The 12,389-nt window shown below is 36.1% G+C and overlaps 1 protein-coding gene across 3 annotated transcripts in view; it reads right to left on the reverse strand.

Annotated features, from left to right (window-relative positions):
* The window catches only part of zgc:110158 (uncharacterized protein LOC553590 homolog), a 75,041-nt gene that overhangs the window by 5,528 nt on the left and 57,124 nt on the right, over nucleotides 1-12,389 (reverse strand). For 2 of the 3 annotated variants that reach the window (XM_058748570.1, XM_058748553.1), the window contains 12 exons: nucleotides 10,817-10,900; nucleotides 8,375-8,434; nucleotides 7,238-7,304; nucleotides 7,066-7,133; nucleotides 3,785-3,849; nucleotides 3,613-3,658; nucleotides 3,309-3,344; nucleotides 2,520-2,574; nucleotides 1,917-1,987; nucleotides 861-939; nucleotides 721-749; nucleotides 523-624 (listed from right to left, as the gene is read on the reverse strand). In XM_058748570.1, coding sequence (XP_058604553.1) covers nucleotides 523-624; nucleotides 721-749; nucleotides 861-939; nucleotides 1,917-1,987; nucleotides 2,520-2,574; nucleotides 3,309-3,344; nucleotides 3,613-3,658; nucleotides 3,785-3,849; nucleotides 7,066-7,133; nucleotides 7,238-7,304; nucleotides 8,375-8,434; nucleotides 10,817-10,900 — 762 coding nt within the window. The remainder of the gene's footprint in view (nucleotides 1-522; nucleotides 625-720; nucleotides 750-860; nucleotides 940-1,916; nucleotides 1,988-2,519; nucleotides 2,575-3,308; nucleotides 3,345-3,612; nucleotides 3,659-3,784; nucleotides 3,850-7,065; nucleotides 7,134-7,237; nucleotides 7,305-8,374; nucleotides 8,435-10,816; nucleotides 10,901-12,389) is intronic. The other variant, XM_058748562.1, reaches the window with a different exon arrangement.

Raw genomic sequence — 12,389 nt, forward strand, 5'->3', positions numbered from 1 at the left:
GGAGAACAAGAATTTAAAATGTGGGGAAATTGTTGGTACCCTTGGTATATATTATATTAAATATAATATATATTATATTTATATAATATTTAATATATATTTCTATGCTTTTATTTAAACTACAAAAAAACTTTAATTCGAGTGAGAAAGCTGGCGTTTTGAGTGGCACATCCTGTCATGTCGGTGACTGCATGCCACTGCAATAGACGCATTTTGCAGTATTAAGGTTAACAATTAATCGATTAAGTGATCGTTAATTTTAACGATGATCGATCATGGAAATGATCAAAAATTGACATCCCTAATTATAAATGTTAAAAACTGTTGTGATGCTTAATATTTTTGTGGAAACATTTTTGTAACTGTTTTTATTGTCATTTTGATAAATATATTTGCTGAATAAAAGTACTAATTTAACGGGGTTTTCAACCTTGACTGACTCCAAACTTTTGGACTGCAGTGTACATGATTGGCAGGTGAGGGAAGTGGCAGGTCTCTGGGTTTGGGTCAGAATCTACTCACACTTTCACTTTGGAATGGGTTGAGGAAGTTTCCTCCCATTTCTCCATCATCCCGCGGTGTGCCCGGTGGGTTGTTCATCCCTGCCATGTTGTTGGGGGAGTTCTGAAGCGAAAGAGACATTTGACAAAAACAGTTCAGGTTGAGATGTGAAAACAGGAAAGAAAAAAACATATTCGCAATCTAAAAAACTTTCTTTACCTTTGGCAACCCATCCATGTCACCAGAGCCTGAAATAAATAAATACAGCATATATTAATATTATTAATAAACACCTTTTGAGATTTTTTAAGGTAGGATATAGATATTATTTTGAATAACGGTGCAGTCTTAAAGCTTACCTAACGATCCGTTCATATGATGGGGTTCCATGCCACCCATGCCGCCCATTGGGCCATCTGGACCGGGACCCATGGGGAACTGAGAAACACAGAGAAACAATCACGTTCAATCAACCATCCCACATCCAGTGCCCTGAGTAACATAAGACTTCTTCTGAGACGTAAACATTCATTTGAAAAGCATGAGCATGTCCCCTTTGATTTCACTAAAAGCATGTCTGCGTTTTTATGAAAACAATGATGATAATGTGACATTTAGGATTAATATAAATAAAGTGTAATGTACAGTCAGGCGCTTATTATTACAAATAAATCTAGACGAGTCTTAAATCATACTGAAGGGGTTTATTTTGCAATAATGACTGAATGACTGTACATTATCAAGCTTATTACACGACTACTTAAGCAAATAAATAAATAATTGGGCATTAAATATTGATTTGAGTTCAAATTGTAGTATTATGTAAGAAGAAAGAGACCATGGAGTGATATGAGCACAAGCACACAAGAAACTAGCACAGCTACAGTATGAAGGCAATCAAACAACAATCAATTCTATAGTTTAGCAATCATGATACACAAATATTTGGCTGCTAAATGCCACAACTGACCAATAAGAATCAAGTATTCCAAAGAGCTGTAAAATAATCAAATGTAGTATTGTTTGGGAATCACAAATATCAAAAAAATCATTAAGTGGAGAAATATTTACACTAGTGTTCAAATGTTTGGGGACAGCAATATTTATTTTTTGAAAGAGATGCATTAAATTGAAGGTAAAGGCAAATGTAATGTTACAAAAGGTTTACATTTTAAATAATATGCTGTTATTTTGTATTAAATCAAAGAATCCTAACAAAAAAAGTATTGCGGTTTCCACAGAAATACATTACCCACCACAACTGTCAACCAACCATTGACAATAATAAAAATATTTCTTGAGCACCAAATCAGCAAATGTTTTAAAAACGTGAAAAAAAAATCTTACCAACTCCAAACTTTTGAACGGTAGGTAATATAACTACTCTAGTAAATGCAGATGGGGGTAATACATACATTGGGTCTGTTTCCTCCTGGTCCAATAGGGTTCATCATCGTGTAGATATTTTCACTGGAGTTTGTGGAGTCTAGAAGAGAAGAGACCAGCACAACTTCACCAAACTTCACCAGAGACCAGAATCGCTTCCAAACATATATGGATGACCAATGCTTTAGCAGCACACTAGATCAATACAGAACATGGCTGGATGAGATTAATCACCATAATAAATGTGTTTCTATAATGATTTATGGCTTGTGTGCGACTTAAGAGCGTGAGAGCAAGAGAGAGGGAGACACCACTCACACCTATAATCTCTGCTTCAACATCACAAACACAAGCATGCCGACTGGAATTACATTAACAAAGCGGGAGGGGTGGTGCTGATCACATGTTTTGTTTTCCTGCCAGAGGAAATGCAGGTAACCTTGCAGTGATATTGGCTGCTGGGTAGGGAAGGAGGGAGGAGGGTGTTAAATAGGGTGTTTGTGAAGTGCTGAGCATCTTTCTTTCCTGGAGAGACACGAACTGTTTCCGGCTGTGCCGATTATAGAGGCGAGGTGAGAGCGAGTGTGTGAATGATATGCAAAAGGGAGAGTGACAGAACAGATCTACTGTACCTCCTGGGCTTGGCATTATGGGAGTTCCTGGTGGACCACCTCCTCCTGGAGGACCCTGAGGGAGGAAACACACACACAAACCCGTGCTTAGCTTCTCAGTGTGTAATAGTACCTGCCGTACTATAAGAGAACTACCAGAGGAGCAGTTTTTAAACAAAGACACACTAGGCACAGGGGAGCCATTAAGCTGCTTTGACTAATGTGCAGATATTTTACTTTTAAGAGAGGCAATGCTGGCGGCAAAACTAAGCACGATAGTAATTGCTCAAGTAAAATCAATACATTTAGAAACTTTAATATCTGCTTAGTTATGCTTTTAGTTTCTAAAAGGAAAGACTAAATTTTGCAGTTTTCCTTTGAGCTAAAGACGGGCAAAAAGCTGAAAATCTCTGCAGCGGTCAATTTGAAAGTGCATTCGTAAACAATTTTATTTTAAGAAGACTGTTTTTCTCCTAAAACATGCCTGGCACACACTTTTGAGGAGGTTTTTGATTGGAACATTGGTATTGAAAGTCAAGATCACCCTCAAGAACATCTTGACATATTACCGTAACCTCTGATCCATTAACAAAACTACATTACTGTGTTAAACTACTGCCAATATTTTGGAAAGGCCTCATTTCCTATAAGAGTAGCCTACAATAATGCTAAAATAATCATCCAAAAATTAAAGTAGTTTCAGGGCAAGTTGATGAAATATTATGAAGATAGCTTGCATATGGTTTCTGTTTTTCATGCATTAAAACAATTACTATATACTACAAAAATATACTAAAGTTTGATACTCACCACGTAGTTGCCTGGAGACGAGGAGGAGTATGCTATCTGTCAACCCAAACAAAAGAATATGAATACATTTACTTGGATGACAATTAAACTATACCACTTAATACTAATACTAATACTAATAATACTAATAATATGATAAATGAATTAATTTCATATATAATAAAGTACCATGGTATCTGAAACCATTGCTGTATCATGGTGCAACCACAGTAAGTTTTTAAGGTAAGTTTAGCATTGATGCATGTCACGTTTTTGTCTGCAGCCACAAAGCTGCATGCAGACAACAGCGTATGTATGAACGTACCGAGTTAGCATTCGGGTTTGGCCATGGGCCACGTCCTCCAGGACCCCTGTAAGGTGAAGGGAGAGCCAGAAAGGATAGAAAAATAGAAAAGAGACAGAAGGAAGTTAACAAACATGATTTAACAGGATTAAATAAATGGGGAAAGGGAGTGTTTTCATGTTGAAGGACTCACATGTTCATTCCGGGCATGCCTGGACCACCTAGAGAGTTGGGAGGAGGCCTCATACCACCATAGTTCTACAATGGACAAAGAAAACAAAAACACAAACATTTCAACAATCGTTTTTAATGGAACCATTAAAATCTGGAATCCAGTATTAACCTTTATCACTGCGTTTATAAATAAATAAATAAATTACTTAATTAGATAAAATTATAATTGCATATGGGTTGTTGACGTGACACGGCATTTTCACTGTCCCACAAGATAAAAATGAATATAATTAATATTGTCGTTATTTAAAATGCAGCAAATGGTTAAACATTTCTTTTGTTATAAAAGCTGCAGTGTTATCAGATTTTTTTTAAAATTTTGAGCCAAATCTCAAAATTGTCCTATGGTGTGACTGTCTAAAGCATGGTTAACTTTTTATAAACTTTTATAAATGAAAAAAAAGCATAAAAATGTTAATAAATACCTCCGGAATAATTGTACAAGTGTCTATTTCAGTAAATGGCTATAATTTTTTTTCATCCATACATTTCTGAAAATGTAGGAACTTGATACATCTGGTCTCTGAAAACCATGTCCTCTGGTGTGACACCATATCCTGATTTTAAATCGGCCAATTCCAGAGAAAACTTAATTAGTTGAAGGTCATGATCGTGTTACTGAAGGCCATGACATGAGCACATGGTCAATTTTTCTATCAGAATTGTTCAAATATTTAACTTTTTTGGAACCACTTCAAAAGTGTTACGTTTTGTTGTCCTTTGGTCTGACACCCCTAAATTATATATTTTTTTAATTCAAAACTGCCCGTTAAACTACATAATCATGGAAAATTATGCAAATGTGTCTCGCAAACCACTAATGACAGGTTAACTTGGAATAACAAGGTCATTAATTGACAGAAAAAGGCAAAACGTCCTATGGTGTGACAGAAAATGTCCAACGGTGTGACGCCTGTACTGTTACACCACAGGACAAACATCACACCAGAGGACAAGGTCTCTTTAAGAAGCATTTTAAATAATTAAGTAAGATTTGTTTAACTCCTTTTTATTCTTTTTTGATCATTTTCAGTGTTCTTAAATGAAATAATTACATTAATTAAACTATTTTCTGATGTTTTTACAGAAAACTTGTACTGTTATAAAGTGTCATGAAAATAAGTTTAAAATATAATACTTTGTTTTTGAGACAGAAATAATTGAGGGAGAGAAATTAGCGGAATAAAGAGGACACGGAAATATAGACAGAAAATTAACAGGGATCCACCAGAAGGGAGGAGATCCTAAGAGAACAATGTAGAAAGTAAATAGAATCAAAATGATGCCTTAAAAAGAGTAGCCATATAGTAAAAAAAAAAAAAATCATTCACATCTTAATGAATATAGTTTGAATATCAATCATATTTAGCTGTGCCACACATGCAGCGGGGGGCTAGAAGAGTTTCAGTAACATGCTGATTGACTAAGAGGCTGAATTGTGTTGATGAAAATTATTTTTTGTTTTGTTTAAAAAAAACATGTTGATATTGTTTGTATCAAAATTAAACTTTCTTTCTCCTTTGACATGTTCAAAATTAAATAGAAATAATTTAATAACTACCATTTTTGTCCTTTAGTGTGACATAATGTCCTATGGTGTGACACACATAAAAGAACCACATATTTGTTTTTATCTCAAAATATCTTAAAAAAAACAGTTAAGTATTGCAATAGAGGAGATACAAATATCACTCAACTTAAAATGGTATAATATTCAGCAGTTTTGAACGAATGACAGCAAAGTTTGTCTTGTTGTCAAAGTTTGTCTTGAAATTGTCCAACAATATAATATAATATAATATATAATATATAATTTCATATTAATAAAATAAGTGAAATAAGTGTCTAACAATGCAGATAAATCTCTCTCAAGCTATTTATGTATTATTAACAGGTTTTTTCTTAATTTTTGCTGTCACACCATAGGACAAATTTATGGTTCAGTTCATTAAAAAGCGAAGTTAGTGACCCTTTATATTTTCTCAAAGATCAGACTTCACACTACATAAATATATGTAAAATACATTTTTTACTGCCGATTTGTCAACTACCCATATATAAGTTTTGTTCTTTATAAAATTAAAAAGAACTAAACATTTTCAAACAATTATAATGGTATAATATGTAATAATTATATACAAATATATTTATTAAAACGAAGTATATATATATATATATATATATATATATATATATGCGCATGTGTGTGTGTATGCATATATATATATATATATATATATATATATATATATATATAAACTATTATATGCATACATATTTAACATTATATAAATAAGTATTAAATATATAAATATTTTAAAAAATGTATAATAATAATAATAAATGTATTAAAATAAACCTATAAATAATTGGACATTGAATTGAAAAGATGTGTCGTCTTGGCATTATTTTGTGCTATTAAAGGATAGTTCACCCAAAAATGAAAATTCTGTCATCATTTACTCATCCTCATGTCATTCCAAACCTGTATGAGTTGCTTTCTTATGTTGAACATAAAAGAAGATATTTTGAAGAATGCTGGTAATCAAACAGTTGGTGGTTCCTATTGACTTCCATAGTATTTATTTTCCTACTATGGAAGTCAATGGGGACCAACAACTGTTTGATTCTTCAAAATATCTTCTTTTGTGTTCAACATAAGAAAGCAACTCATACAGGTTTGGAACGACATGAGGATGAGTAAATGATGACAAAATTTTCATTTTTGGGTGAACTATTCACAATTTGAAAAAAAAAAAAAAGATTTTTTTCTTCTGCCGTGGGGCTGAAAATGCAGCAACTACACGCTGCAGTAATCCCTGCCCTTCATCCACTGTTGTCCGCAGCGGTGGGGAGCCAACCAAACAGGTTGGGATGCGATTGACACTATGCTAACGAAGTTCTGCTCAGGCAGACGGCGGCCCACCTGTCTGGCTGCCCGTGGGTGGAGGGCAAAGTGTGACAGAGGCTTTCAGGCCTGAGGCTGCTTCTTTCTAACCCGAGCTTTTGTTCTGCGCTCTACCCAATTTGTCGAACAGATGCTGCACCAGCTGCCGATTTGTGCAGTACCTCGCTTGCCAAGAACGAGAAGGACAGAGAGGGAGATAGGGAAGCGGGGAGAACTCTGCTTTCAGCACAGGTGACTAAAGAGAAGTAACAGGGTTTCAGTCCTGTGGCGTTTGACTTGGGGCAACTACCAGAGGATAAACGAGTAGAAAATGGGCAAGAATATGTGTCTACCTGAGGGCCCATGCCACCCATCACCCTGGGAGGATTCATTCTCATCGGACCGCCCATGTTAGGATGTCCTGTAAAAACACGAGACAGAGTTATTACACAGGCGATATTCCATTATTCATCAGTCAGTAAGTAAATGGCTCTGCAGTTATGAAGTGTTGGGCCAAGATGCTACCTTGTGGTCTGGTTGGGTCCAAACTGTTTGGCAGGAGTGGTTGTGATCCTGGAACTCCTACAGGAGGCTGAGGAGAGCATAAATGAAGGAAGGTCAGCGAAATACATTGTAAACATGATGTATGTTTTCTATAAAACACATCTAATGTAGGTGAGGAACAAATGGAAACAAATTTATTTTGTCCTTTATTTTCAGTGGAAGTTCCATAACCTTTAACCTTCCATAACATGCCTTGAAAATCTTTACACGTAATATCAACACCAGAGACCAGAAATATCACACGCTGGCTTTGATGTAACAGTCAGAAGTCATTTAAATTTATAATGAATAAAATTAATGTAAATAGAATGCAAAAATGCAACAACAAAAAATAATCTATTTACACACATACAACACGTGATTTGCAAATAAAATAATTTTAGATTAGCATTTTGGGGCATTATAGGCATGTATGAACGTCAGTCACATCCCTATGTATGCAGCTTTATTATTTCTATTTAGCTTTATTATTTCTATTTTAGTAATTCAACTTTTAAATTTCAGTTAGTTGCCATATTATTTGCCACCATTTCTCATTTTTAATTAAGCTTTTCATCTATTTATATTTTATATACATTTCAGTGTTATTTTCAATTAACAAAAAATAAATAAATAATTCTTTTCGTTTTTCGTTTTAACAAATTTCAATTTCTAGCAAATAAAATATTTTAGAGCTATGCATAACAACAACAACAACAACGTGACCCTTAAAGAAATAGTTCACCTAAAAAAAGAAAATTTTGTCAACATTTACTCACCCTCGTGTCATTCCAAACCTGTGTAAGTTTCTTTCTTATGTAGAAAACAAAAGAAGATATTTTGAAGAACCAAACTGTCGTCGATCCCCATTGAAATCCATAGTAGGGAAAGAAATACTATAGAAGTCAATGGGGACCATTAACTGTTTGATTACCAGCAATATCTTCTTTTACGTTCAACATAAGAAAGAAACTCATACAGGGTTTGGAACAACATGAGGGTGAGTAAATGATGACAACATTTCCATTTTTGTGTGTACTATCACTTTAAGAGTGTGTAAAAATGGAAGAACTATTTGTATGCAATTTCAACATGACAGGGTGATGATGTTCCCTCTACCTGATTTGGCATGCGAAGAGACGGCCGAGGTCCACCAGGGTACCGTGGAGACATAAAAGGCTAAAAGAAGAAGAAGAAGAGAAAAAAGACTTGATTAGCAACATGTTGCCCTATTTAAGAAGAAAGCGAGAGCATTGTAAAGACCAGAATGAATGAGTGCAGCAGGCCAGGCTATAGCAGATGGAATGGACAGACAGATGCACGGAGAGCAGAAGCCAACGCAAGACGACATCAAATATGTGCATTTGACATCTCTCCTTCTGTCCGTCAACACAGACTGCTCCCGTTCCGCCTTATAAACGTGCACACACATACACTCTTGTGGTGTTTCGACGAACACACAGGAGAGCATCAGGAAAGTCAGACCTCGAGCGGCTGCAATTAGACGCTTCTCAAGTGAAAGTCTGGTCAGGAAGGAAAGTGACCACAACAACCCAAACGAGGGCAGTATCGTGCCTGCGTCCTGACATACAAACCATTAGAGCCGTGTGGCTGTGCGTCTAGAGACGAAACCCGATGCCACTTCTGTGGTCAAGGCCTAAGGGAAGCTCCCCGAGAGACTCTCGCCAACTTTTAGGGCTCTGTTGCAACATGTCTGCACTGAACGGATGAGGGATAGGCCGTATGGGTGTGTGTGTGCATGTGCTTTTACAGCTAATTGGAGTGTTTTCACCATTATAGGAAGATGTTGTACAACCATAGCGCTCCAATATGCAACGTGTGTGTGTTTTTTTCCTGGAGAAGGGAAGCGGAAGTGTCTTTGAGAGTTGATATGTGTAGGTTTCGCTGTGTTTTGTGGGTATGTGCATGTGAGCGCACATCGTTTTGGTTTCTGCACAGTCAGTGTGCGTTTGTATGTGTTTGTGAGGGTGCTGTGTGGCGGGAGGCTCTACAATATTAATGTGCTATTGATGGGGGGTGGGGAGAGGGCCAGGAGTGGAGGCCCATCTCCAAGAACAAGGAGGAGACTGAATTATTTATCCTGTTCGCAGGGAGTCGACTTTAGATGGAGGGGGTGGGGGGTATACAGGATACTTCACACTCCCAGGATAGAGAAACAGAGGGAGGAAGAAAGAAAAAAGAAAGAGAAGACAAAGGAGGAATGGACCTTAGAGTGTACACCCAAAGAAAACGAGGCTGTGAGGGATGGATTTACAGTCCTAATGTCATTTTCACAACCATACGTTTTCCAGATTTTTTTTGTCCACTTTTGTTGGCTAGAGTACAACCTAATGAATTGTACTTTTATTCCTCACAGCCTTGTAAAAAATACAAATATTAAATCATCATTTCACTCTCATGCCATTACAAACCTCTATGACTTTCTTTTTCTGTGCATCACAAAAGTAGATATTCTGAATACTGTGCTGGCTGCTCCTTTCCATACAATTTTAATGAATGGGGAATGAAGCTTTCAAGCACCAAAAAGGTGATAGTAAAGACAAGAATAATGTATTAATAATTAATAATATCAGTAAAGACAATAATGTTACAAAAATAAAAATTCAAAAGCTTTCAAATAAATGCTGGTCTTTTGAATTTTCTATTCAACAAAAAATCCTGAAAAGTCTCCAGAATCAGACCAGCCCAATTCATGAACGAATCATTCAGTACAGTTTTATGAACTAGATCAATTGATTCTTTGAAAAGATCAGATTTAAGTCAAGTCACCTTTGATTTTAAAGCACTTTATACATCTTCACAGTATTAAAAAAGGAAAGTAACAGAATCAATGATGCAAACTTCAAAAACTGAGGCAAATCCAAATTCTGCTATAAAGCAGCTGCTGCAAGACAATAGTGTCAGATTCAAAAGGATTTATTCATGAATCAGATATTGGTATTTCTTTTATGAACACTAGGGCAGATATTAAGATGTTCAGTCAATAACGACTTAACTGCTGCATGCTTTCTTAATCAAATCTAAAGTCAGAAGACTTCAAATATAGCACAAGAGTCAAATGGCTCACTTTTGTCATAATTCTATGTTGCTTGTTTGTTCTTTTTGAAACTCCAGTCCACTTTCATTTCAATTCCATGGAAATATTAGCCAGCACATTCTTCAAAATTTCTACTTTTGCGATAGACAGATAGAAAGTCACACTGATTTAGAACAACATGAAACTGAAATTAACTTTCATTTTTGACTGAACTATCCCTTTAAATATGACATCAACCCTGACTAAAGTCCATACACAGGACTGTCAAATAAAACAAATAAAACAATGCAACTTATTCTAGGAATGTGTGTGTAAAGGAAGAGGACTTAAAAAACGCAGAAAATTATAAATAAGCATGTAATTTACACCGTTCATCTTGCCCAAGTGAGTTGCTGCCAGCGTCACCAACAGTGCTCATGTGTGCAAGTGTGACCGTGTGTATACCGAGTGTGCGAGCAAGGACACGGTGTGTATGTGTGTGTGAGGGTTGCTGTGTGTCTTACCTGGCCGTGTGGTCCCATCATGGGGTTGCTGGTATTGTGTGGGGGAGGCTGTGCGTGTGGTGACGGCTGCGAGCCGGGAGGCCCCTTTAAGAGAGAAGAGGGAGATGAGAGATGCACAGACGGCCTTCCAGTGAGGCCTGCTGCTGCCGAAGCCCTTGCACAAACACACACGACTAACACTCAAGACACAAACTCACTCACTAGGTACTAAATACTGGTGAGGAAATCCAAAGCTAGTGTGAGGAGTTTATGAAAAATGGAATAGTTTTATGAGAATCAAACAACCCTTACTGCAAGCAGAAAGTTCTCAACAAAATAAGGCAAAATTCGACAGATTAACTTCATCATTTTGAAGAAAAATGTGTTTGAGACTAATAAGGGAGTCTGCAAATTCATATTTTAGGCTAAAAAAGTTATAACACCAACCATACAAGCTCAACAGCACCGAAGGACACTGAACAATCATAACAGAAAATCCTAATCACTACAAATATGGATGTACTAACATCTAAACATTGATAACTAGATAATTATTTTCATATAACTGATATATTTTACTCTAAATATTTTATATTCAAAATGTTTTAATATAGATTCTAAAATTGTGTTCATTTGTAAAGCATAAAGTAAAATATAACAACAAACATTTTATTAAAAAATAAATTCACTAAAAATATGAAATGCAAAAAAAGGATTAATGTGATTTAAGAATCACAACATTATAATGCAAGTATGAAGAATGAATATTCATTCTGAGACTTGCTAGAGGTTACATTTAAGTTAGTTAAAATGTGTAAAAATATAAAATTAAGGAGAATGAGAATGCACAATTCAATATTGAACCAATACCACTAGCACTAGGTTTAAAAAATAATGTACACAAGTTTTAATAAAGAAAAACAAAAAAGATGCACCCACTCAGATCATTTTCGCAAACGCATAGGAAGGCCCTTGTACTATGATGACAAGTTCTGCATGAGCAAACGCCACACATTTTCTTCAAAACAAGTCAAATTGGTTTAGAAAGAATCGCTGTTTGTGTACAGTACGTGCTGCAGAAATATTTCCATGTAATGTGTCACATTAAACCCATTAAACCCTTTACTCCATATAACTACTGCACAGAGCTTCCATTAGTGTTCATTAATGATCAACAGGCCATTGAGCTCGAGTCCAAAATGGTTCTGTAAGGAACATGAGACTATACGACAACAAACAACAAAGGAGCTTTGCTTCTTTTCCTCTCCCTCCCTGAACATCAAGCCTGAATGCGAAACATATGGAAGCATCTATATTAGTGTCCCTACAGAAGTGTTCATCCAATCATGGTCACACTGCAGTCCTGCCTCACTGGGGAAGGATCTCAAAACAGCGATATATAAGAATCACTTCCAACACCTTTGAGAAGATAATAACCTGCCACTTACTGGCATGGCTATCAACAGAGAGCCCTTCAATCTCCATTCTCGGGCCCTAAAGGGGCAGTTAGTTTGACAGTATTCATACACTCTGAATGACGGCCCGCAGGACAACTGCAATAGCTCTTCTCAACCACTCGGAGGCAGTGTTAACA

Source organism: Onychostoma macrolepis, chromosome 02, assembly GCF_012432095.1.
Source record: "Onychostoma macrolepis isolate SWU-2019 chromosome 02, ASM1243209v1, whole genome shotgun sequence".
Taxonomy (NCBI): Eukaryota; Metazoa; Chordata; class Actinopteri; order Cypriniformes; family Cyprinidae; genus Onychostoma; species Onychostoma macrolepis.